The sequence below is a fragment of the Carettochelys insculpta genome, chromosome 1 (assembly GCF_033958435.1).
Source record: "Carettochelys insculpta isolate YL-2023 chromosome 1, ASM3395843v1, whole genome shotgun sequence".
NCBI classification, from domain to species: domain Eukaryota; kingdom Metazoa; phylum Chordata; order Testudines; family Carettochelyidae; genus Carettochelys; species Carettochelys insculpta.
In genome coordinates, this window is record NC_134137.1 from 15,095,987 (window position 1) to 15,123,252 (window position 27,266).

At 46.3% G+C, this 27,266-nt stretch overlaps 1 protein-coding gene across 2 annotated transcripts; it reads right to left on the reverse strand.

Annotated features, from left to right (window-relative positions):
• Window positions 1-203: 203 nt before the first annotated feature.
• MRPL48 (mitochondrial ribosomal protein L48) lies at window positions 204-27,266 on the reverse strand. 2 transcript variants are annotated; one of them, XM_074978688.1, is made up of 8 exons: window positions 27,166-27,266; window positions 16,724-16,776; window positions 11,493-11,530; window positions 8,986-9,071; window positions 8,048-8,220; window positions 4,856-4,958; window positions 3,345-3,434; window positions 204-469 (listed from the first exon to the last, which is right to left on the reverse strand). In XM_074978688.1, exons 1-8 carry the CDS (start codon window positions 27,184-27,186, stop codon window positions 395-397), a joined length of 639 nt encoding a protein of 212 aa, XP_074834789.1. In that variant the 5' UTR covers window positions 27,187-27,266; the 3' UTR covers window positions 204-394. The 2 variants fall into 2 exon arrangements, with proteins under 2 accessions (XP_074834789.1, XP_074834865.1); XM_074978764.1 differs by lacking the exon at window positions 27,166-27,266 and having other exon boundaries at window positions 8,986-9,067; window positions 16,724-16,775.

A 27,266-nucleotide genomic window follows, 5' to 3' on the forward strand; every position in this document is an offset into this window, starting at 1 on the left:
AAGAATTTCCTTCAGCCAGGGCTTGAGCGGGACCTAAACACACGTCTTGAGTTCTAGGCCACAGCAGGGAATTTTGTCTGAGCAAAGACCGCAGGATTGGACTCTCTATTGCTAAACCAATGGGTTGAAAAGGCATGCAACAACAGGAATGAGGGTGAAGGACCCAGCCTTTTCCTCTCCCTATGGCTGCCAGTCTCACTAAGACAAAATGCGAGTTGATCGGATATGTGTACATTTGACTTTATTAAAATAAGCTCCTTAACAGTGCCGTGGAAATGTTTCCCAAGCAACAAACATATCAGTAAGACAGTATTAAGTGATGCCTTTGAAGACGACCAGATGCTAATTAAGAATGTCTTTGAAATGGATTGGATGGTTTTAGCTGGACAGTGGCTCAGTTCCATCGGGATCGCAACTCTTCAAGTTCCGTTTGAACCTTTAATCGAACTTTGAAGTCCTCTATCGTATGCTGTGGGGAGGGGAAATGGAGAGAAAGGAATTAGTCTTGATGGCGTTCCAGAGTGACAACAAACCAATTACCTCCCGCTACTGGCAGACAGGGCTATCCCTAAGGGGAGTGCGGGGTCTGGGAGGCCCCCTCCCCTTGACCCCAGGTCCTGCCCTGCCAAGGATCCATTTCCTGTTGCCTGTTTCCCTGCCCTCAACTCTACCTCTTCCCCCAAGCCCCCTTGAATGACACTAAGAGCCAGCAGAGTAAGCTGGTGCCAAGCTGCTTCACTTCCACCACCACCAGTGGGGGCAGGCATGGGCCCAACCCCTGCTGCTGGTGCCAGCCCACTCTCTCTCCCCTGGCACTAATCCCCCAGCCTGCTCTTGGCTCCATGCTTCAGCATCCCCCTGAAGTGCGGGACCTCCCAAAGCATGTGGCCCAGGGCGGTTGCCCCTATGGATGGGACGGCTTTGCTGGCAGAGGTGAGGCCAATGTTCTATACAAAGGTTTGGAGTAAGTGTTCACAGTTCTGAGCCCCAAAGATCTAGAACCTTTTCAAACAGAGCTGGGCGTGTCACGCTGTTGTAGCTCAGAAACTCAGTGTGTTTTAATTTCTAAAATAATAAACTAATCTGCAATGTCTTTCATCCCAGCACTTCAAACCACTTTACATTCATTAATAAATCAGGCATTACATCACCCCTATAAGGCAGACTCAGAGGCCGTTTCTACACAGGCCACTTCCTTCGGAAGTGTCATGCTAATACACGGAGCGAAAGATGCTAATGAGGTGTGGATGCAAATTCCCCATGCCTCATTAGCATAATGTCATGTGATTTGGAGTCTGGAACACCGTTCTTCTGGATTCCAAAATGCCCTGTAGAAGCACGGCCCCAGGGAGCTTCCAGAAGGACATGCTTCTTCCGGAGGCCCCTTCTTTCCTTGGGAAGAAGGGGCCTCCGGAAGAAGGACTTCCTTGCGGAAGCCCCTCCAAGGGCTCCACTTCTACATGGCGTTTGGAGTCCGGAAGAACGGCCTTCCGGACTCCAAATCACGTGACGTTATACTAATGAGGTGCAGGGAATTTGCATCCACGCCTCATTAGCATCTTATGTAGAAACGGCCAGAATGAGTGAACACAATGAGAGGTTAAGAGATTCACCCAAGGACAGAGTGAATCGGTGGCACAACCAGGAATAGCATTCAAGGGCTCCAATTCTCAGTCCCTTGCATGAACCACACCCTCTTGAGAACCCAAGGAGAAAGCTTTCCAAAAGCCCAAAATCTGTATTTCTCAACAAAATGGGTTAATATATGGAGATACACTTCTCTCATAGAACTGGAACAGACCTCCAGAGGTCATTGAGTCCAGACCCCTGCACTCACAGCCTAACACCATCCCTGACAGTTTTTTTTTTTAAATCTATTTGCCCCAGATCCCTAAATGGCCCCTCAAGGACTGAGCTCACAACCCTGGGGGAAGCAGGCCAATGCTCAAACCACTGAGCTCTCCCTCCGCAAAAGGAGCTTTAATAGGGACTTCACCGAAGCTGCTGAGAGGGACTGATTCTCCTTTCACCTAAAATGGTCTGAAACTACATTGAAACCCATGGAGTTGCACTGGTGTAAGTGAAGGGAAGCAGCACACCAGTGCAGAAGCCTCGACTAAGTGAACAAGCATTGCAGACACATTACATACACCCTCGAGAGCACGCACACACTGGGGTAGCTTACACGCTACTCTTTGCAACGCAGCCTTTCCTCAGGTTTCCAAACCATCTACCTAGTAGCTGTGCTGCTTGGTGAATTACTTTCTGAGCTCATGAGCTATTATGGCTGGACACAAAAAATGGGCAACCGTTAAACATATGGAGATGGCCAAGTGCAGCCATCAATGCAAATTGCAGGAGCTCACTTTCAGAGACAGATATAGTCTGATTTCTTGGAAAGAGGAGAAAATGGAGGCTCTGCCAATGGTAGGGCCTGATCCAAAGCTCACCAAAGTCCTTTAATTTAGTCCTTTAATTTTTACTATAGTTCCCACCCCCTTAGTATGCAGATACTGTCATAGAGCTGCCATCTCTCCAGAACTTCATAAGCCCATGTGGAGCTTCACACATCTTTTGTGGGTTACCAAAGGCTACTGTAGTGCATGGATGCAGAGAGCATCATTGACATTATAAATTTTTGGTTCCCCTAACACCTTGAGAAAACAGCTTTCCACAGCCAATCTGCTTTTGTGATACAAGGACACACACATACAACATATGGTAGCTTCACCCCTTCATGGCAAAGGTCTTATATACCAAGAGCCCAGGTAAGAGTGAGAACCATGACTCACTACAGTGCTCTGGTGAAACAGAACATGATAATGTCTGCAGAAAGCAAACAGAACCCCTTCCTGGGAGGAAGCATGACCTAGCAGTTACAGGAGAGCACTTGGAGCTGGGTCTTTGGGCTCCAGTCCTAGTCTCCCAATGACTCAACTCTTTGTTCTTGCGTAAGTCAATTATCAGTCAGTACTTTCCTATTCCACAAAGGGCTTTGTGAGCCTTGGGTGAAAGGTGCAGTGGAAGTGCTATGTAGAACTGCAAGAAAAGTATCCTACTCTGAACCATGGGGATCTTCTCTAGCTGCAAAGCCATTTACCATCCACTCTCCTCCTAGGCGGTAACAGGAGTTGGTTGCAAAGGTAGGGATGACAGGGGACGCACGTCACAGGATAAGGATGTCCAAACGCTAGCCAGGGTGCTGGTCAGCAAGTGGAGGCCTGAACCTGACAGGTGTTGAGCTCCAACGCATCAATGGGAGCTTAACAGGTCTTCTCAGGATCAAGCCCTGATTTCCCTAAAAACACACAATAAGCACCTTCTAAATGTGAACACATCAGTACCTCTTTCACTGATAGATGCACTCCTTCAGGCTGGTTACTCTGAATAACCTCCAAGAATATGGGGGCAAACGTTGAGCTCAAACCCCTGATCTGAAAGAAAAAACAAAATGCTGCAGGAGAAAAAGCAAAGACCATGTGGACTTGTTACATTAGCAATATGGCAAAAGAGACAATTTCAGTGCAAGCCCAAGGCAGACCCCGATCAAGACCCTTGCAGTCCACTCACTCCAGGGCAATACACATAACTTTAGTTTGCAGGTCATCTCCCATGCACACTGTATCCTGACATGCCCTGTCTTGTCCTTTTGATATGAATACACCCACACGCCTCTATCCCTACCCACAGCTTCAGCACTGTCTGTGTGAGAACCTCTGCTGCAGCTGTGGCTGTCTGGAGCACTATTTTGTATCTCTCCACCTCACTGTCTCAGCTGTAAATACATCTCCTGTCCTCTTCCTATGCCGCTTAACTTCAATTCCCTGCTTCTCAGTAGCCAAGACTGACATGCAGACATGTTGGTGCACACATGCGCTGTTGGTATCGACACAGAAACTCTGCAAGTTCTCCCGCAGGACTGAGCGTACGGAGCTATAAGACGAGGGAAAAGCATGTCTGATGAGGATTCAGATTCTAGTTTTCAAACCGGCTAAGGGTCAATATAACCAGTGAGTTTTAAAAATTATAAATCGCGTCACAGTGACAGGACCCAATGAAAAGGAGTTTGGGCAAATATCTCATCATGCCTTTTCCATCCACATTGTCCACCATTCAGTGTAAAAGAGACGATGCCGCTAATTGTCAGAACTGGGAGACAAGCCTTCTAGATCCTCCGCTCTGCACGTGGCTCATTGTGTGAGTTAATCAATGTCTTTGTGCCTCAATTTTTGCACATAAGCAGCTAGAGCAGTGGTGTCCAACTGAAATCTACCCGCTCGCCACAGGTCCCACCTGTGGCAGCCAGGGCCCGCCCTGCCCCTGCAGCAACCCTGGGCCCCACTGCGCCATGGGCTGCTCCCCCAGCCAGATTCTTCATGTGGCACAAGCCACACCCGGGCCAGAGCCACACCAGTGCAGCAGCCACTGCAGCTGCATGAACTGCATGGGGCCAGAGCCGTGCCAGGGCCAGAGCTACTGTGGCCACGTGAGCCGCCCGGGGCCAGAGCTGTGCCAAGCAGACGTGTGAGCCGCCAGAGACAGCAGCACGAGCCAGCTGGGGCTGCAGCCGTGCCTTGGCTGGAGCCCCCAGAGCCGGAAGAGCCACCTCCACTGCTTCTGCCATGTGCTTGTCCCACCATGTGCTGGGGCACCTTCACAGAGCAGCCAGAGGGGCACCCCTGAGCTGCATTCGCCACACTACACTGCCCTGTTTGCCACATGTGGCGAATGTGGAGCATATCAGACAATGCGGGGCTAGAGAATTAGCTTACCTTGGCACTGTGATCTAAGATCCTTAGATGTAAAGTTTTGTACAAGAGCAGAGCGTCTTTCCAATCAAAATAAAATTTCATACCTGAACAATTCGCCGGTGGATTGTAAGAATGGCATCTTGATACAGCTTGAAACCAGGCTCTTGCACAAGCATTACCTCCATAGTTTTAGTGGGCAGTGCATAGCTGTAGAAACAACAGTTCAAGCTATTAGCAATCAGGAGCAGGAGCAGCAAACGTTGGTTGGAATGTGTGACGTTTCAGCAGAAGAGAACGTAGCACAAGATGAAGCATTCATGAGAAATTAACTATGCAAACCAGACAGACTGCACTGGGGCTGCATAATTATTCGTGTTACACAAAACAGATAAGAGGGAAGTCTACAGCATTACTGCTGCACAGAAGAGATTGTCAGCACCAACACAAGAGAAAACTTTACTCCATTGCCTTTGCTGTTGAAGGAGAGATTTAAAGCAAGGATCATCTAGCTACCGTATCTGGTTTTATTTTTATTAGCAGTATCTGAGTTGTATCTTTCACAGTGGCTGTTAAGGATAAACAATGGCTGGTGCAACATGCCACTTGGAAAGACTGTATTTTCACCTATATGGGTATAGTATGCACAGAGGAGAGATACTTGGCCAAATTATGTTCTCATTTACACCAGTGTAAATCCACATATTTCAGTGTTTTGACTCTGGATTTACACTGGTGTAAATGAGAACTGAATCTGGCCCATTGTGTGAACTGCTTGCACTGTGATTCAATTAGGGAGGAGACTTATCGTGTGGTTAAGGTACTGGACTCTGACTCAGGAGGTCTGGGTTCAATGGCCGGGTTAGCCACTGACTTCCTGGGTGACCCTGGCCAAATCATTTAATCTCTGGGTCTCAGTCAAAGGGGGCTAATACGTCTCTTCTCTCCTACTTTGTCTGTCCCTCCTGTTTAGTTTGTAAATTCTTGAAACAGGGCTTCTGTGCAAGCCCCTAGTGCAGTGGGTACTTGATCTCAGCCCAGGCACGTAGATATTACTGCAGTACAAGTAACAACCGGCCTAAGAATCACTGTCTAGGTCATGATGCAATAATCTGGGGTGTGGACTCCCCTGTAAATATTTATCGGTGCACCTGAGCAAAAGGCACTTCGATTTCCTAGCAAGTGTGGGTCTCATCTGTAAATGTTTAACAGAGCTGGATGATTCAAGGGATTGGTTATCCCCAGAGCTTAAGGGCAAATGGGATCGTACAATCATCTAGTCCAACCTTCATGGGCTAGCCTAACGGGATCCAACAGCCTTTTAATTTAACCTGTGCCATCTGACAGCTGTTCACTGAATTACGAGAAATGAACCAGTGAGCAGTCTCCATTTGTCTAGAGCATCCACAGGACAGAACTAAATCAGCAGTACTGGTCTATGCATGCCAAATTTTCAACTCCAAGGCTGCTGCTGCAGCACATCATACAGTCTAAATAAATCAGTTTGCTTCTGTATATTTTTAAATAGGGTTTAACCAGTGAGCATTATACACCATGCATACACTGAACAGCATTGAGAGACAGATTCCCACGTGTGCGAACATCATTTTACAATAGCTACGGCAGGTCCCGGGGACATCAGGAAGACCCAAAGGAATCAGCACATATAATCACAAGTTCAAGGCTGCATACTTTCACAGATAATCTGTGTGCAGCCACCTCACTGAAGTGCAACAGACTCTGTGGTTTCCTCTTGTAACTACTGCGCTCAAATATATTGCTTCTGCAAAGACACTACGGAGGCTCACGTCCTGCTACATGATCCATAGAACCATTCAGAACAGTACAGGTCTGATACTGGAAACATGGTTATATAAGACCCCACCACTTCACCTCGAGGAGAGCATCATGACCCTAAACTAGAGATGGGTGGGGATGTATGGATCTGACAAGGAAATATGCTTCCTTAATGAAACAATCTCTGCAGATTCCCACTGTAGGACAGCAGGGAAATAGTTTATGTTGACATGTCAAATTGTGTCTTTAGTGTCCGGAGTTAACGCCGTCTTTAGATGAACAGGGATGGTCTGCACATCGTACAGCTGTTGTTACAAGCGAGCTACAGACGCATTCAGACAATGCTGCAGCAAGTCACCCTTCTCATTAGTCCCCTGGACAGAAACAAAGTGAAAGCATAAATCCTGGTGAAATAGTGGGGTCCCTGGAGAAGAGCTAGTCCAACTCTTCCCTTACATCTGGTTCAAACTAGCCTTTGCTATTTATAAACTGAAAAAGTGCAGGCCAGAACTTTCACAAAAGCTGCCTTGTGACAAGCCTTTCCTCGGCTTTGGGAAGCAAATTAAAATACAGCCTTTGAAGGCTCTCGGATCCTATTTTAGGAAAATTATAGCTGTGGCAGAACAAGCACTATGTAGGACAAAGCCCACAAGCCACTGTTCTGCCTGATCCAAGCTCCATGCTGCTACTGTAATCATCAGAGCTTTTAGATGAGGAAAAGACTATGACAGAGTGGGTGAAAAATGACCTTGTCTCTAAATGCGGGGCAGTGAGGAGAGATCCATCCACGCAACAGATGTACAGGAACAAAATCTGACTGAAATCAGAAGCAGCACTGTCTGTATTACGTGCCCCATTTCTTTTCTGAGACACAGACAAAAGTGAAATATAGCAAAAGGAAAAGAATAGAGCACAGCTGAGAGATGTGAGGGAGGCCATTTTCACGCCCCACAACATGTGGAAAAGACATGCAGGGCTAGGGGTCTAAATTATATTTATGGCACTTTTCCTCTTCCAAGATCTCTACCCACATCCAGCCATGCTCAAGACCAGGGAGGTGAGCAGGCATGAGTCAACCCATTTTACAGATGGAAAAAGTCTTGGGATGAAAGGTGGCAAATCCATGGAGCAGAACTCAAATTCCTCTTTCCCATTCCTGCGCTATAACGCCCCTTTCTACACTAACAGAAAACTGAGTAGTAATTCTTCCTTGTGATCTGCACAACCAGTCTCTTGATACTCATCCTGTGGTTTTTCCTGTGTGAACGGCGCTCTCGCTGAGGTTAGTGGAGAGCTCATAGAGAATGACAGAACAGAATAGATGCAGAAGAATCAGCAAGGAAAATGCAGGCATACACAAATGTCACAAAAACCTCTGTCCTCGTCAGGGTAACCCCTTCACCTGCAAGGCTCTTGTATGTGTGGTATAGATCAGCAAACCAAAGCACATAGGCCATGTTGTATACCCCCATGGAGATCACACACAGTGGTGGCCTCTATACCTTTCATTTACTCTAATGGAGAACCGGTTGCAGAGCTTATGAACATATTGAGCAAAATGCTCCACCAGGCACATGTCATAAGCCATGATCTGAATGTTCAGGTCTCCATATTCGTGATCTGTTCCAGTATCAACTTTCTCCAGCCGTATCCTTTCCCTTTTCTTCTTTGGAATCTGTAAGAAAGAGAAATACCCATCAGCTGTTTTGGAAATGTCTGACTATACTAGAGCTGTGTCCAGTAGTGTTCAGAACAAAGGACTGGCAGTTGGGACTGCATTCCCTCCTCAGATGCTGCTTTGCTGAGTAACCTTGGGCAAGTCCAGGCTTCTCTTTGCTCATTTTCCTGATTGTAAAATCAGAACACTTAATTTAATGAAGTGTTCTGAGACTTACTCGGTTGAGGCCCTGGGATGACAGGTCCTAAATAAGCTCCACACTCATCTGGACAACATATACTTAGCATGATAAACTACTTCTTCCAGAAGGAACTAGGGAGTTGGAACAAACTGCTTCTATTTCAGCCTCTGCCTTTGAAGCACCTGTCCAGGTGAATCATTGTTTCAGTTTTCCAGACATGTCTCTTTTCCATATTCCAGGGAAAGTAAAAAGTTCAAAATGGGCCAAGACTTTACTTGCTAATATTCAACAATGGCTTGGGATTAGTTTGGTTAAATTCAACAGAATTGGAAGCGTCCATGAGCCAAACAATTTAAAGACTTAAATAAAGAAGTAAGGAACACAAAAATATGTTTGTGTTGTGCTTTCACTGGGCGACTTCTCACTGCAGAACAGTCTCTGCTGGGAGAAGAAGAAAAGCAGCAGAGTCTTCTCTTCTATAGTCAGAAGCCCACAGAATTAGCAAAACTAACATTTTAATTAGTCTATGAACATAACCTAAAAGGCTGGAAGCCAGCGCCGTCAGAGTGTGAAATGCCTACCTCAGCGGGAAGCAGGTATTTGAACCTCCCAATTCTATGCGTAGGCTGGGACCGGTAGTGTCTGTTGCAGCTCAGCAACATGCTGCCTTTTAAGAGAAAGACAGAACAAATAGCCAGACAACTCCTCTCCTCACAAAGCAGTACAAGCATGAAGAAAATATGGAGATACACATATCTCATACAGCTGGAAGGGACCTTCAGAGATCATTAAGCCCAGCCCCCTGCCCTCACAGCAGTATCTATCACATCCCTGACTTTTTTTGTTTTTTAATTTATTTGCCCAGACCCCAAAATGGCCCCCTCAAGGATTGAACTCACAACACTGAGTTTAGCAGGCCAATGCTCAAACCACTGAAATGTAAGTACAATATTTATATTCCAGTTGATTTGCATCATAATTTATGGTAAAATACAGACTTAAGGTGGGGAGAGCAGCTCAATGGTTTGAGCATTGGCCTGATAAACCTAAGGTTGTGAGCTCAAGCCTTGAGGGAGCCATTTATGGGTCTGGGGTAAATGCATTTTCAGGGGAGAGGGATAGTTCAGTGGCTTGCACATTGGCCTGCTAAACTCAGGGTTGGGAACTCAGTCCTTGAGGAAGCCATTTAGGGGTGTGGGGCAAATAGATTAAAAAAAAAATCTGTCAGGGATGGTGCTTGGCCCTGCCAAGAGCACAGAAGACTGGACTCAATAACCTCCTGAGGTCCCTTCCAGCTCTATGAGATGTATATCTCTATATACTTTTATTTAGCTCTCCCTCCCCACAAAGTATGATAAACTACTGCTTCTTGTTCTTCCCCCTTCTTCTCTACATTTCAAGAACAAGGGAAAGGATGCAGCTGGAGGAAGTTGATACTGGAACAGATCACAAAGATGGAGAACTGAACATACAGATGATGGCTTACAACAACATGTGCCTGGTGGAGCATTTTGCTCAATATGTTCATATGTTCAAAGCATGATAAACTACCACCCCCAAAATATGCAAGATAGGAGTAACCAGGAATCTCTTGTTGAGAGATGGGGCCGGCCAGGGCAGAAACCTGGAAGAAGAGAGTCTGTCTGGCTATCATTAGGTATTTTAGAGCTGTGGCTCTCAACCCTTCCAGGCGACTGTACCCCTTTGAGGAGTCTGATTTATCTTGCATACCCACTAGTTGCAGCTCACCTGGCTACTTGCTTACAAAAATATACAAAATGTGCCCCAGCACACTATTACTGGCTTAATTCTGCATTTTACCATAAAGTAAATCAATGGGAATATAAATATTGTACTTACATTTCAGTGTAGAGTATACAAAACAGTCTAAACAACATTGCCTGACATTTTAGCGCATACTGACTTTGCTGGTGCTTTTAATATATCCCGGTGTTCAACTAGGCAAACAGGTAGTTGAGTAGATGTACCCCTGGGAGATCTCAGTGTACCCCCTGGTTAAGAACCACAGCTTTAGAGGGGTTAGATGTGGGCAAGGAGCTTCCCATAAAAGACATGTCTCTGCCCCAGTCTACATAGGTTAGTCAGAATTAGGCATGTACCCAACACACTCTATTGGGTCACTTAAGCAGGCCCGCCAACTGGGTGGGGCAAAAGAAGCAATTGCCCCAGGGCCTGGGGCCCTCAGCCCTGCTTCTGCCAGGAGTGTGGAGCTGGCTCACCTCCTCAACCAAGGGGCTGTTGGTTTCCCATGGTTAAGTATTGTGGGGGGGGGGGGCGGGGGTAAATATGCACAACAAATAAGAGTGTGTGTGTCCCATCTGTCTCTTAATCAAGTTCTTGAGGGAGCTATCAATGACCTGCCAGAGGACAGTGGAGTGAGAGAAAGGGAAGGGACCCCAGCAGGACAACATTCCAAGAGAGGGCTGGAATATGATGGTACTGCTCAAACTGTGATGGATCCAAGGTCCCAGTTATCTTTAAATACAGCCCTGCTCAAATATTCGTGTTTTGGAAGAAAAGACAAGCCCTTGTTCCGACTCCTTACTCAGCGGCAGAGCGCAGTCCTACAGTAAACCCTGGAAATGCACGATTTCCAGTTGCACTTAACTCGCTCCCCCCTCAGCTCTGACGCCCCCCGCCCCCAACAGCTCCACTCACCATCCACACATATTTCCTGCTCACCCACCACCCCCGCCTCTGGCTGTAGCTCACCGCCCCTCAGGTCCCTTTTCAAACCCTTTTCATCAGGAAGATGAGAGGTGCTCTTCCCCATCTTTCCCCAGTTCCAGCTTTTTCCAAAAATGGGGCAGGCACCTAACTCCAAGTGAGACGCGCTAGAACTCTCTGCTTAGCTGAGCCCCAGGAAAAGGGCGATTTGTGGTCAGCTCAACGTGTGACTGAATGCTGGCCCTGCACCCACCTGAATTACTCATTTTATCATCATCAATCTGTTCAAATGTGATTTAAAGAATTAAACAGCAAGTCGATGTAAGGGCTCACATGTGACTGTTTCAGGTACAAGAAGGTTCTTAGTGCATTGTATTCAAAGCATACAGCAAGTTCTTACCTGCAGCACAGATGGGGCGCCCTGTGGCTGATATTACACTAAAGGAAAAGCCAGGATAAAAGTTAAAAGCTGTTGTTTCATTTATAAAAGTGCTCTACACATTTTCAGTCTCTAGGGAGGGTCATTACTCAGGAGCGACAGGTCTTACAGGCAGAAGGTGTGGAAAATGGATGAGAGCTTTACATAACTCTGGCCCTTGATCCTGCATTATCTGCACACCTCATACCCATTAATAGGTTTTTACCCTCACACCCCTGCCATTGGGTAAAGTAGCATTATCCTCACAGGAGGCACAGGACAAATTACATGAGTTGCATATTTCACAGGCAGTGTCTGGGGTTGAGGTGGGAATTGACCCCAGAAACCCAAGTCACAGTCCCCTGCACCATCCACTAGACCCAGGGTGTCAAACACACTTGTGGGAGAGAAAAGTCCAATTCTGCATTTCATTCTGTTGAGAGTCAGGGAGCGAATTCAGGATGGCCCAGCCTGCTTGATCCACAGTGGAGACTCCACTAACGTCAGTGGAACAATCACAACGATCAAGGAGACAGCAAGAGCTTTTACAGAGTACCTCGAACTTTAACTTAGTCTTGTGTTTGTCTGCCAGGATTCCCAATTCCCACAGCTCCAGAGCTTCACTCCCACCCCTCAAAGAATTCCATCTGCTACAGTGAGCCATTAAATGTTGGCATTACACCACCATCAGAGACTGCAGAGTTGAAGTTGCAATCAAATTAAAAGGTAGTCCATCACCCCCCTGACTCATTGTTTCTGGTTTTCCATCATGCCTGACTCTTGTTTTTCAGAAAGACATCACAACATTGATTTCTTCCTCACAGCCCATTTACATTTGGAAGATTATGATTACAGCCATGATGTCTAGGACTTTCATTTAAAAAAAGGATAGAATATGGCATATGAGCCTTATGCACTCCAAAGCTGGCTGATTGGTTTTGAGTTTGACACTCAGGCACTCGACGGATGATTTTCCCTACGCTGAATGTACAAGGAACCATTTCTTCTACAGATCCTGCTATTCCAGCAGGTTCTAGCTATCACCTGAAACATTCATTTCCCTGTATCTCAACGTTTTTCCTTTTGCCAGTATTATTTTTTCAGCTGTGTAGCGATTTTTTTAGGGCTGTCAAGAACAGTTAACTCGTGATTAATTGAAAAAATTAATTGTGGTAAATCACATAGTTAAACAGTAAAATACCAACTGAAATGTATTAACTATTTTTGGATGTTTCTCTACCTTTTCAAGTACACTGATTTCTATTACAACACAGAATGTGAAGTGTATCAGGCTCAATTATTTTTTATTAAAAATATTTGCACTGCCAAAAGGGTATACAGAGGAAATGGTGTTTTTCAGTTCACCTCATACAAGTACAGCAGTGCAACCTCTTTATCGTGAAAGTGTAACTTACAAATGTAGGGGGATTTGGTTACACAACTGCACTCAAATACCAAAACAATGTAGTCTCTAAAGTTTTACAAGTCCACTCAGTTCTACTTCTTGTTCAGCCAATTGCTCAAACAAGTTTGTTTACACTTACAGGAAATAATGTTGCCCGCTTCTTATTTACACCTGAAAGTGTCACCCAAAAATGAGCACAGATGTCCTAATGGCACCTTTTTACTGGTGTTGCAAGGTATCTATGTTCCAGATATGCTAAACTTTTTGTGTGCCACTTCATGCTTCTGCCACCATTCCAGAGCACACACCTCCATGTTGACGATACTCATTAAAAAAGGGGTTAATTAAATTTTGACTGAGCTCCTTGGGGGAGTGTTGTACATTTTGTGCTCCATTCTACACACATTCGGCTATAAGTAAGGTCTCGGAGTATGCAAACCCAGAGTACATGACCCCATTCTTATGCAGCTGACCCCAATTCTTACAGTAAACCCTGGAAATGCACGATTTCCAGTTGCGCTTAACTAGCTCCCTGCCACCCCGGCTCAAACCCCAGCTCATACCAACACCCCCCTGCTCCACTCACCACGCACGCATAGCTCCTGCTTGCTTGCCACCCCCGCCTCTGGCTCTAGCTCACCACCCCTCAGGCGCGACTCCAGCTCAACCTCCTCGGCCCTGGTTCAACTCTCCTGCCAGCTCACCACCTGCACATGGCTCCAGCTCACTCCCATCCCTGCGCCCGGCTCTGGCTCACTACCCCTCATGCATGGCTCAACCCCCCCCTTCCCCCCCACACTCTGGTTCAAACCCCCTGCGGCCTGGCTCACCACCCAAGCAGGTACCAGCTTACCACCCCGTGCACAGCTCCAGTCAACTTCACCCTTGCCCCCCTGCAGCCCTAACCCACCCCAGGCTTAGCACCCCCCCCTCCCCGCCCACCTCCCACAGCCCCAACCTACCACCAGGCTTAACCCTCCCCAACTGTTCCCCCACCCTAAGACTTACGCATGTTCTGCCAGGGAAAAAGCTGGACCCCCACTTTTGCGAAATCCAGGTTATGCGAGGGTGGGTGGAACGGATATACATTTTATATTACAGCAGTCTCACCTGACAACCCAGCACAAGTTCGCTTTAAGAACACTTCCATGGATTGCACTAATTGCAAAGAACGTAGGAGTAGTAGCATCCTTCAGTCTACGTATACTATGGATCGCGCCCTTCGTAGTTCTGTTTGGCATCCTCATTTGCAGCATCAGCTGTGACTGTGAAGACCCACACGAGAGTGACAGTCCTTGCTGCATCTGTTGCATATGTAATGGGTGTCTGGCAGGTCCTTGCTGTGCTTTCTGTGGGCTCGCTTCTCCTTTGCTAGCTGTCTGATCTTCAACTCGCCCTTCTGAAGGCCCTTGTATAGTTCCTGCCTCCATCTGCTGCGATCGTCTGCCAGCTCCTCCCAGCTGTCTGGCTTGATGTCTACTTCCCTGAGGTCTCTCTTGCAAATATCTTTGTAGCGCAGCTGGGGGTGTCCAGGAGGCCTTTTGCCAGAGGCTAGCTCACCATAAAGGATATCTTTTGGGATCCTTCCATCATTCATCCTGTGGACATGGCCAAGCCAGCGGAGCCGCCGCTGCCTGAGGAGGGTGTGCATAGTTGGGATTCCAGCTTGCTCAAGGACGGTAGTGTTGGACACTCTGTCCTTCCACGATATTCCAAGGATGCGCCTGAGGCACCGTAAGTGGAAGACATTCAGCCTCTTTTCCTGGCAGACGTGCAGGGTCCAAGTCTCGCTGCCGTAAAGGAGGGTGCTGAGGATGCAGGCTCTGTAGACTTGCATTTTGGTGTGAGTGTACAGCTTGTTGTTATTCCACACTCTCTCACTGAGTCTGGACAGAGTTGTGGCTGCTTTACCGATCCTCCAATTTAGCTCAGTCTCCAAGGTGTCAGTGATGGTGGACCCGAGGTAAACGAACTCGTGGACGACCTCTAACGTATAGTTGTCAATGCTGATTGATGGAGAAACAGCAACGTCCTGAGCAAGTACATTTGTCTTCTTTAGGCTGTGCTGGAGAGAGGGAGAAGTTCCACAGGACATGCACGATGCTAACATCATAACCTTGTATAAGAACAAAGGAGACAGAAGCGACTGCAACAATTACCGTGGAATGTCCCTCCTAAGCATCACTGGTAAACTGTTCGCTCGCGTCGTCCTCGGCAGACTCCAGAAGATTGCTGAGAGGGTGTATCCTGAATCACAGTGCGGATTCCGTGCAGAGAGATCTACCGTCGACATGGTCTTCTCTCTGAGGCAGCTGCAGGAGAAATGCAGAGAGCAGAGGAAGCCACTCTATATTGCCTTCACTGACCTAACCAAGGCCTTCGACCTGGTCAGCAGGGATGGACTGTTCAAACTGCTCCACAAGATAGGATGTCCGCCACGGTTACTCAAGATGATCAAGACTACCAGTCTTTCCACGAAGACATGAGAGGAACCGTCCAATACAATGGCACATTATCGGATGCTTTCACCATCAGGAGTGGCGTCAAACAAGGATGCGTCCTTGCTCCGACATTGTTCAGGATCTTCTTCACACTCCTCCTTAAACACGCCTTTGGATCTTCAACAGAGGGCATCTTTTTGCACACAAGACCTGACGGGAAACTGTTTAATCTTGCAGGCTGAAAGCTAAATCTAAGGTGCGGGAAGTCCTCATCAGAGATATGCTGTTCGCAGATGACGTTGCTGTCGTGTCACACACAGAAGACCAGCTTCAGAAGCTGCTGGATTGGTTCTCCAAAGCATGCAAGGACTTTGGGCTCTCCATCAGCAAAGAAGGTAACCCTGTGAGATTTCTAAAATTAGCCACAACACTTTGTCCAAGGTTTAAGACTCTGAAGTGCCTTCCAAAATCTGAGGGATGAGATGGTGGAGAATGCTTTCAGAAGTCTTAAAAGAGTCACACTCTAATGTGGAAATTACAGCACCTGAGCCACCAGAAAGAAAGTCAGCCTTCTGCTGGTGACATCTGAATCAGAGGATAAAAATGGACACGTGTAAAGTCTGCTCTGCTTTGGATCATTATTGAGCAGAACTTGTCATCAGCATGGACGCATGTCCTCTGGAATGGTGGCTGAAGCATGAAGGGGCACATGAATCTTTACTGCATCCAGCATGTAAATATCTTACGATGCCAGCCAGTGCCATCTGAATGCCTGTTCTCACTTTCAAGTGATACTGTAAATGAGAAGCGGGCAGCATTATCTCTTGCAAACAGTAATAAAACTTGTTTGTCTGAATGATTGGCTAAACAAGGAGTAGGACTGTGAGGACTTGTAGGCTTTAAAGTTTCATATCATTTTATTTTTGAATGCCGTTATTTCTGTTCACAATTCTACACCTGTAAGTTCAACTTTCCTGATAAAGAGACTGCGCCGCAGTACTTGTGTTAGGTGAATTTGAAAAATACTATTTTTCTGTTTTGTTTTTTGCAGTGAGAATATTTGTAATCAAAATAAAGTGAGCACTATACACTTCTTATACCGTGTTATCGTTGCAATCAATATAGTTGAAAATGCACAAAACATCCAAAAATATTTAAATAAATGGTATGCTACTATTTAACAGCATGATTAATCACCCTTAATTTTTAAACCACATGACTAATCACATTCAAGTTTTAATTGTTTGACAGCCTTATTTATATGTTTTAAATTTGCTAAGTTTTCCAGGCCAGTTTATAAAAGAGACAGGACATAAAAATGTTATCTTGGATCTTACATTTGCTCAGGCAGATTTCAAAACTCTTACCTGCTAAGAGCAAATGCCTGTTTCAGAAACATTTCCTTCCCCAAGCATAGCACCTACAAGAAACCAACACAGAACACAAGTCAGAAAAGCAACAAGAATGTTTTCAAAGCAGTCAGTTGTCCGCTTCCTCATCTTGGAATGCATCTTCCCTAACAAAATTCAGTAACTTAATAATGTAGCAATAAAGTCCCCAACCAGTTGTTATTGGCCTGAAGCAAATCATCACTGATGAGTATGCTGACACCATACAAAATGGGATAGAGTAACAGGAAGATAGATAACTGCAATTTCTCTCATGCCTTCCCATCGGTTGTACATGTGGGTTCCTGCAACTTGATATTAAGGCACCAACTATTTACCAAATTCATCCCTGGTATCTCTCCACTGACTTAAAGTTTAACTATATCCACTACCTTCCAATTTACTCCAGCTCTCTCTGGTTTGGTAAACATATAATTTCTCTTCAGTGTAATAATATCGAGCATCCACCCAAAACAATTTATAATAGGAGGAAAAACATCAAAGGAAAGATAAGACACTAAACTGGTCTAAGTATATAACAAAATAAAAAAGATCTTGTCTACAGTAGACATTTTTGGATCATCTCCAGCTGGCTCGTCTGGTGGTGGCCACATCTGGAGTGGTAGCACAGACAATGGACTAATGCATTTACCTCTGCACTGTCTAGTACAAGTGGAGGTCACATGATGGTAAGGCCAGTACTCACCCTACTCCTCAGACTGCTTGCCATTGCTGACACTGGGGGATTAGCGCTGGTTTCATTGTACCACATGGCGTATATTCACAACATTGTCAATACACAGACATATCTACAGACCCCTCCATTTTAGAGCTGGAGGAAGTGAGGCATGGGGAGAAGAGTCAAGGTAATGCAGCATGACAGTGGCAAAGGAAAAACCAGCACTAAGTTCTCCTGACTCCCACTATCCTACTCTAAAAACACTTAACAATACTGTCGTCTGATACAAAATGCACAATTGGAATCAACGCCCCACTGGCTCTTGGGGAATGAAAGGCGGGCCAAAGCATGATATTGCAGCCAACAGGTCCTAGCATGCTGTGGTCCATCTTGATGCAAGCAAAAGATGTGTAACCTGCGCAGGAATATGGGACTTTCCATATGAAAGGGAACAGTGACAATATTCAGCCCCTTTTCATACCTAACACTTAAGTTGATCTTATGGTGCTCAGGGTGTGAAAACTGCACATCCAAAACATACTTAAACCAACCTAAGCCCTGGTGTAGACACAGCTACGTCAGTGGAACTATTCTACCATCACCCTCACTTCCATGACCCTAGACAGAGCTGGTTGTCCATAGGATGATCCAGGGTAACCATCCCGGCCCCTCACTTGGGGTGCCCCTCAGGGGTCAAGATGGCCGGGGGAGTAGCACGGCAGCAGTGGTCGGTCCTGCCCTGGAACTCACCGATAGCAATGGGAAGCAAAGTGACCTGACGTCAGCCTGCTCTACTCCCCTGGCTCCAGCTGTGTTGCTGAGGGAAGGGAGTTTGGGGTAAGGGTTGGACCCACCCAGCAGGGCAGGCTGGGGCCAGGTGGCTCTACTTCCTACTGCCAACAGCAAGCCTGGGGGCAGGATTGAGGATTGACCCCTGCTGCCAGTGCCAAGCCTCCCATGAATCCCCCAGGCCATGTCACTCGGGGGCAGAGATTTGGGCCAGGCCATGTCACTCGGGGGGAGGGGTTTGGGTGATGGGCTGGCATGCGGACAGGAAGAGGCCAAGTGGGGGCAGGGCCAATGAATGGTTTTCCCAAAACTCACACCTCTCTCAGAAAAGTCCTAAGCATAGTGCCATACTAGTACTTTTACTTCAGACATAGCCTAAGAGTGCCCATGTTGGCCTTCTCTACACTAGCCCCAAACTTCGAAATGGCCACGCAAATGGCCATTTCGAAGTTCACTAATGAAGCGCTGAAATGCATATTCAGCGCTTCATTAGCATGCGGGCGGCTGCGGCGCTTCGAAATTGACGCGGCTCGCTGCCGCGCGGCTCGTCCCAACAGGGCTCCTTTTCGAAAGGACTCCGCCTACTTCGAAGTCCCCTTATTCCCATCTGCTCGTGGGAATAAGGGGAGTTCAAAGTAGGCGGAGTCCTTTCGAAAAGGAGCCCCGTCGGGATGAGCTGTGCAGCGGCAAGCCGCGTCAATTTCAAAGTGCCGCTGCCACCCGCATGCTAATGAAGCGCTTAATATGCATTTCAGCGCTTCATTAGTAACCTTCGAAATGGCCATTTGAATGGCCATTCCGAAGTTTGGGGCTAGTGTAGACATAGCCATTAAGAAAGATTAAAACAAAGTAAAAGAGGTTCAATGAAAGGCTACTATAAGGATCAAGGAAATGCAGAATCTCCCTTAGCAGAGGACATATAAGTAGCTTGGCCTGTTTAGCCTAACCAAAAGAAAGCTCAGGGGAAGATGATTGCTCTCAATAAATTCATCAGAGGAATAAACACAATCAAAGTGAAGCTGTTCAACAGCTCAGTTGTTCAGGTGTATGCACCCACGTGGGACAGCACAGAGGAGGAGATCAAGCTAGTCTATGGAGACTTGACAAAGACGCTGGAGGAGATACCAAAGACAGATGTACTGGATCATTGGAGAAGACTGGAATGCGAAGGTTGGAACGGATAATGAAGTTTGGGAGAGAGTCATGGAAAGGTTTAGATCTGGAGAAAGAAACAAATGAGGCAAGAAACTAACAGAATTTGCTACGGAGCACAAGATGTTGGAATCTCACGTTGCAGATCACCAACAGGACTGTCGGAAGTGGACGTGGTGATCAAATGACGGGAAGTCCAAGAATATGATAGATATGATCTTGATAAGAAGATTTGTAATGTCAGTACAGCAGTGCCGAATTTTCCAAGGAGCAGATATGCATTCAGACCACAGTCTAGTGACTGTGAACATCAAGATGAAACTCAAGAGAAAGTATAAGAGACAGTTTAAGAAAAGAAGAGACGTGGCAAGGCTAGGTGGGGAAGAAATAGGGAACGTGTACAGAGCAGCACTCAAAGAGAAGATTAGGAATGCGGGCACAGAGAAAGACTTAGATAAGAGTCAAAGGGTAGCCATGGCAACAGAAGAGGCAACTCAGCAGACTGTTCCAGATGAAGAGAAGATCAATATGAAGTGGATTAAGCAAGAGACACTGAAGTTGGTCCAAAAGAGAGCGCTGAAGATCAGAAAGGATGATTCTGAAAGGGCGTAACAGCAGTATAGAGTGAAATGCAATGAGGTAACGAAAGTAGCCAGAATGGATAAGGGGAAATGGTTAGAGGAGCAGTGTGAAGATATAGAGAGGTATTACAGCGAGTGTAAGACCAGGACGGTGTATAAAATGATTAGGAATATTAATAGGAAGTGGCAGCTGAAGGAGATGGTGATCAAAGATGAGAACGATGAGGTGCTCATGAACAAGGCTGTGCAGCAACGGATGAGATATTGCACTGATCTATACAAAGCACAGTTGGGCCCCAGTGTCTCAGAGAGACTGATTGAAGAACTGAAAGGGATAGCTCTACTGAGTATCAAGAGTGAGACCAATATTTCAAAGGAGGAAGTAGAAAGAGCAGTTAAATGACGAAAGACCAAGAGCCCTAGAAATGATAAGATCACAAGAGAGATGATCAAATACAGAAGAGAAAGTACAATTCAGAAAATACACCGACTATGTAATACAGTAGGGTCTCAACATTCGCAAGGGTTCCATGTTGAGAACCCAAGCGAATGTTGAATTTTCAGACTATGAGGGCTCAGAGCCCCAGGGAAGCTGCAGCTGCTGGCACTCCCTGCCCAGAGCCCCAGGGAATCCGCAGCTGCTGGCACTCTCTGTCCAGGCTGCAGGGGAAGAGGCAGTTGCTGACGCTCCCTTCCCAGAGCCCTGGGAAGCAGCCACTTGCAAATACTTGAATTGTTGAGATCCTCCTGTATAGCATGGAAAGAAGGGAAGGCACCAAAGGAATGGACAAGATCCATGCTAGTAACAAGACACAAGAAAGGAAGCATGTCGGAGTGCAAGAACTACAGAACAATTGCCCTAACAAGTCTAGGCAAGGTGCTGATGATGATACTGATGGAGAGACTCAGATCGCAGACAGAACATCTAGCAGATGAGTAAGCAGAATCCAAAAACGACAGAGGTACCATACAGCAGATATTGGCACTAAGATTAATAGAGGAAAAAGCTCGACGGAAGAACAAGAACATCTATAACTGCTTCATCAGTTTTCAGAAGGCATTTGACAGCATAGATCAGACAGTGACTTTGGTGGCGTCGGAGTCATATTGAGTGGATATCAGATTGATATGGTTGTTGAAGGATATCAAAGACCACGTGGAGGCACAGGTGAGAATGTGTGGAGAGTTGGGAAGTTGATTTGGAATCAGTAGAAGTATGTGAGAAGGAGATCCGATATCGTTGAGTATTTTCATCGCACACCTAGGGAGAGCAATGGACAAGATGAAGAAAGAGGTAGAAGGAATAGCTGTGTACACGATGAGAATTAACAACTTGAGGTTCGCAGATGATATAGTTATCATGGAGAAAGATGTTAAACAAAGAAGGGAAGCAGTACGGACTGATTATGAACATTGATCAAACAAAAACAATGGTATTTGGAGATAAGAAAATAGGAAGGAAGATCAGTGTTGATGGTATTGAACTAGAAAATGTTGAGAAGTTCACATATCTGGGGAGCAACATAACGTATGATCTAGACTGTAAGAAGGAAATAGCCACTAGAATAGCGAAAGCAAAAGCGAGTTTGAAGGCGATGGATAAGATCTGGAAAAGCAAAGCAATTAGCTTAGGAACGAAGCTGAGTGTCTTGAAAACGTTATGTAGTCAGCAGCATGTTGTACGGACGTGAGACATGGGTGATAACGAAAGATTCGAAAAGAAGAATATTGGCGTTCAAGAGGAGTTGTTATAGAAAGATTCTGAGAATAGGATGGATGCAGAAGGTCACCAATGAGGAATGATATGGAAAGATATAGCTGAAAGAGAACCTGCTGCAGAAGGTTATAAAACAGACACTACAACTATTTGGGTATATTTGCAGAATGAACGACGAATGAAGAATCAAGACCCTGGTATTTGGCATAATGGAAGGTTCGAATAGGAGAGGCAGACCCCACAGAGAATGGGTAGATGATGTAGTAGATTGGTGCAGAGCTAGTCTACAGAAACTAAGCTACTCCGCACTGGACAGGGACAGATGGAAGGAAATAGTGAGAGAGGCATCAGACACCTATGGGCGCTGAGCCCATGGTTATTGATGATGAAGATGAAGAGAAACTAGTGAGAACAGTGCAGGGAACATGGAAGGGAAGTGGTCCAGACTGGTTATAAACATCAATAAAATAAAGACAACAGTATTTGGAAATTAGGAAATAGGAAGGAAGATCAGTGTAGACAGAATCAAACTAGAGAACAGAGAAATTTACATATCTGGGGAGCAACATGACATATGATCTAGACTGTAAGAAGGAAACAGCGACTAAAATAGCAAAAGCAAGAGTGAGTTTGAAGGCGATGGATAAGATCTGGAAAAGGAAAGAGATTAGCTTAGGAATGAATCTGAGCATCTTGAAATCATTTATATTGAGCAGCATGTTGTATGGGTGTGAGACATGGGTGATAACGAAAGATTCAAAGAGAAGGATATTGACATTCAAGAGAAGTTGTTATAGAAAGATCCTGAAAATAGGATGGATGCAGAAGGTGACCAGCAAGGAAGTATACGGGAAGATACAGCCGAAAGAGAACCTACTGCAGGAGGTTATACAAAGGAAGCTACAAGTACTCAGGCACATTTGCAGAGTGAATGACAAGTCAGGACCCTGCTATTTGGCATAATGGACAGCTTGAACAGGAGAGGCAGAACCCACAGAGAATGGATGGCTGATATAGTAGATTGATGCTGACCTAGTCTACAGAAACTAAGGCACTCCGCCCTGGACAGGGAAAAATGAAAGGAAATAGGGAGGGAGGCATTGGATACCAATGGGTGATGAGTCCACGGTTGTTGACGATGCTGATGAATAAACACAAGAGAGGGACAGGAGTTATTTAAGTGCCACTGTTGACACAAGAATAAATGGGTATACACTAGCCATCAGTAAGTTTAGACTTGAAATTAGGCAAAGGTTTCTAAACCTCAGTGAGGGAAGATCTGAAACAGACATCCCTGGGGAGCAGTGGGGACCAAAAAGCCTAACTTACAACTGAGCTTAACAAGTTTATGGATGGGACAGACAAAATCGACTGAAACAGCACATAGCCTGTCTGCAACTGCTATCAGCAAATAGCTCCAAAAGCCAGAAATGGGACAACAGCTGGGGAGGGCTGAGTTACTCAAGAGAATTCTTTCCCAGGTGTCTGTCTAGTGAGCATTTCCCTCATGCTCACATTCTGAATTATCACCATATTTGAGGTTGGGAAAGAATTTTCTCCTTGCTCAGTGGCACTGGACGGAAGGTGGTCACCCTCTATGATGTGGGACATGAATTTGAGTAAATGACGTATTTTCTGTAACTTGAAGGTTTCATAAGAACATAAGAATGGCCATACTGGGTCAGACCAAAGGTCCATCCAGCCCAGCATCCCATCTGCCGACGGTGGCCAATGCCAGGTGCCCCAGAGAAGGAGAACAGAAGACAATGATCAAGTGATTTATCTCCTGCCATCCATCTCCTGCCCTTGTTCTGAAGGCTAGGGCACCATACTTTATCCCTGGCTAATAGCCATTTATGGACCTAACCTGCAAAAATTTATCAAGCTCTTTTTTAAACCCTAATAGAGTCCTGGCCTTCACAGCCTCCTCGGGCAAGGAGTTCCACAGGTTGACTGTGCGCTGTGTGAAGAAAAATTTCCTTTTATTAGTTTTGAACCTACTACCCATCAATTTCATTTGGTGTCCCCTAGTTCTTGTATTATGGGAAAAGGTAACTAATTTTTCTATATTCACTTTCTCCACACCATTCATGATTTTATATACCTCTATCATATCGCCCCTCAGTCGCCTCTTTTCCAAACTGAAAAGTCCCAGTCTCTCTAGCCTCTCCCCATATGGGACCCGTTCCAAGCCCCTAATCATCTTAGTCGCCCTTTTCTGAACCTTTTCTAATGCCAATATACCTTTTTTGAGGTGAGGAGACCACATCTGCACGCAGTACTCAAGATGTGGGCGTACCATAGTTTTATATAGGGGAAGTATGATATCTTTTGTCTTATTATCGATCCCTTTTTTAATAATTCCTAACATCCTATTTGCCTTACTAACTGCCGCTGCACACTGCGTGGATCCCTTCAGAGAACTATCCACTATAACTCCAAGATCCCTTTCCTGATCTGTCGTAGCTAAATTTGACCCCATCATGTAGTACGTGTAATTTGGGTTATTTTTTCCAACATGCATTACCTTACACTTACCCACATTAAATTTCATTTGCCATTTTGCTGCCCAATCATTCAGTTTGCTGAGATCTTTTTGTAGTTCTTCACAATCCCTTTTGGTTTTGACTGTCCTGAACAACTTGGTGTCATCTGCAAACTTTGCCACCTCACTGCTTACCTCATTTTCTAGATCATTGATGAACAAGTTGAACAGGATCGGTCCCAGGACTGACCCCTGGGGAACACCACTAGTTACCCTCCTCCATTGTGAAAATTTACCATTTATTCCCACCCTTTGTTTTCTGTCTTTTAACCAATTCCCGATCCATGAAAGGATCTTTCCTCCTATCCCATGACCACCTAATTTACATAAAAGCCTTTGGTGTGGGACCGTGTCAAAGGCTCTCTGGAAATCTAGGTATATTATGTCCACTGGGTGCCCCTTGTCCGCATGTTTATTAACCCCTTCAAAGAATTCTAATAGATTAGTTAGACACGACTTCCCTCTGCAGAAACCATGCTGACTTTTGCCCAACAATTCGTGCTCTTCTACGTGCCTTGCAATTTTATTCTTTACTAGTGTTTCTACTAATTTGCCTGGTACTGATGTTAAACTTATCGGTCTATAATTGCCAGGGTCTCCTCTAGAGCCTTTTTTAAATATTGGTGTTATATTGGCCGTCTTGCAGTCATTTGGTACCAAAGTGGATTTAAAGGATAGGTTACAAACCACTGTTAATAACTCCACAATTTCACATTTGAGTTCTTTCAGAACCCTTGGGTGAATGCCATCTGGTCCTGGAGACTTGTTACTATTCAGCTTATCAATTAACTCCAAAACCTCCTCTAATGTCACTTCAATCTGAGTGAGTTCCTCAGATTTGTCACCTAAAAAGGCTGGCTCAGATTTAGGAACCTCTGTAACATCCTCAGCCGTGAAGACTGAAGCAAAGAAATCATTTAATCGCTCCGCAATGGCACTGTCTTCCTTGATCGCTCCTTTTATATCTTTATCGTCCAAGGGCCCCACTGCTTTTTTAGCGGGCTTCCTGCTTCTAATGTATTTAAAAAACATTTTACTATCGTTTTTTGAATTTTTGGCTAGCTGTTCCTCAAAATCTTTTTTGGCTTTTCTTACTACATTATGACACTTAATTTGGGAGTGTTTATGTTCCTTTCTATTTTCCTCACTAGGATTTGACTTCCACTTTTTAAAAGCTGCCCTTTTCTCTCTCACTGCCTTTTTAACATGGCTGTTTAGCCATGGTGGTTCTTTGTTAGGTCTCTTACTGTGTTTTTTTATTTGGGGTATACATTTAAGTTGGGCCTCTAGTATGGTGTCTTGAAACAGTTTCCATGCAGCTTCCAGGGATTTTAGTTTAATTACTCTACCTTTTAGTTTCTGTTTAACTAGCTTCCTCATTTTAGTGTAATTCCCCTTTTTGAAATTAAATGCCAGAGTGTTTGACTGCTGTGGTGTTCTTCCCAACACAGGAATACTAAAAGTTATTATATTGTGGTCACTATTTCCAAGCGGTCCAGTAACAGTTACCTCTTGGACCAGATCCTGCGTTCCAGTCAAGACTAGATCGAGAATTGACTCTCCCCTTGTGGGTTCCTGTACTAGCTGCTCCAAGAAGCAGTCATTTAAGGCATCAAGAAATTTAATCTCTGAATCCCGTCCTGAGGTGACATGCACCCAATCAATATGGGGATAATTGAAATCTCCTATTATTACTGTGTTTTTTATTTTGATAGCCTCTCTAATCTCCCTTTCGAATCAAGATTTGAGCACTTTAGTAATGCAGCCAGGAGCTTTAGCCGGAAGACAGGAGCAGGTGGGTGGAGATCTCTATAACATGCAAGAGGTCCAACTGAATGATCTCCAAGGTGCCTTCTAGTCTTAAATCTAGGAGTGCCTCACTCAGGCTCCCAATAACTTTAAAAGCTCTTTAGTAGGGCTGAGTGTGGACAGTTCCTTGTTTACTTGTTATTAACAGAGCCTTTCCAATTACTACTTCTGTGTGTGTGTTGTGATCAGCCCCTCCCCCCCAAATAACTTCCCTGATTCACCTGATTCCCAACTGCCCAATTGAATCACCTTCTTCCATGTCCATCCTCCTCTCCGACCCACCTTCCCCAGCAGCCCTACCTGCATGAAACCACCCTGCCCCAAAGCCTCCCCCTCTTTGACCCATCTTCCCCCTCCGCCCCCATGCACAACTACCCTATGGAATCACCTTCCCCCCATTCCCCCTGTCCCAAACCCCCTTCCCCTGAAACCTCCCCCATGCCCAACTCTCCTTAAATATCCCTTCCCCAGAGCTCCCTCCCAGCCCCTCCATGGATCTCCTTTCCGCAGAGCCCCTCTGGGCCTAACCCCCTCCAGTCCCTTTCACCAGAGCCCCCGCCCAACCCCCCCATGGGTCCCCTTCCCCAGAACCCCTCTGGGCCCAACCCCTTCTCCAGAGCCCCCGCCCAACCCCCCATGGATCCCCTTTCCCCAGAACCCCTCTGGGCCTAACCCCCCCAATCCCCTTCCCCAGAGCTCCCGCCCAACCCTCCCCATGGGTCCCCTTTCCCCAGAGCCCCTCTGGACCTAACCCCCCCCCATCCCTTTCCCGAGAGCCCCCGCCCAACCCCCCCCATGGGTCCCCTTTCCCCAGAACCCCTCTGGGCCCAACCCCTTCTCCAGAGCCCCCGCCCAACCTCCCCATGGGTCCCCTTTCCCCAGAGCCCCTCTGGGCCCAACCCCTTCTCCAGAGCCCCCGCCCAACCTCCCCATGGGTCCCCTTTCCCCAGAGCCCCTCTGGGCCCAACCCCTTCTCCAGAGCCCCCGCCCAACCTCCCCATGGGTCCCCTTTCCCCAGAGCCCCTCTGGGCCCAACCCCTTCTCCAGAGCCCCCGCCCAACCTCCCCATGGGTCCCCTTTCCCCAGACCGCCCCCAGGGCCCAACCCCCAGATCCCCTTTCCCAGAGGCCCCGCCCCCCGTGTAATTACCTTCCCCAGCGCCAAGCGCATCCTCGCCCGCCGCCCGACAGCAGCACGAAATCCGGACGCCGGCGGGAGTGTCCGTCAGGCAAACGGGTCCGCGCGCTCCA

What these genes read in the sequence shown, in the direction of transcription:
- MRPL48 (XM_074978688.1), bottom strand. Translation starts at nt 27,186, where the DNA reads ATGCGCTTGGCGCTGGGGAAG. An exon ending in CAGGCATTTGCTCTTAGCAG is followed by an intron (nt 11,531 to 16,723) that starts GTAAGAGTTTTG and finishes CTTTTCCTTTAG; the next exon opens with TGTAATATCAGCCACAGGGC. An exon ending in GCGCCCCATCTGTGCTGCAG is followed by an intron (nt 9,072 to 11,492) that starts GTAAGAACTTGC and finishes TTCTCTTAAAAG; the next exon opens with GCAGCATGTTGCTGAGCTGC.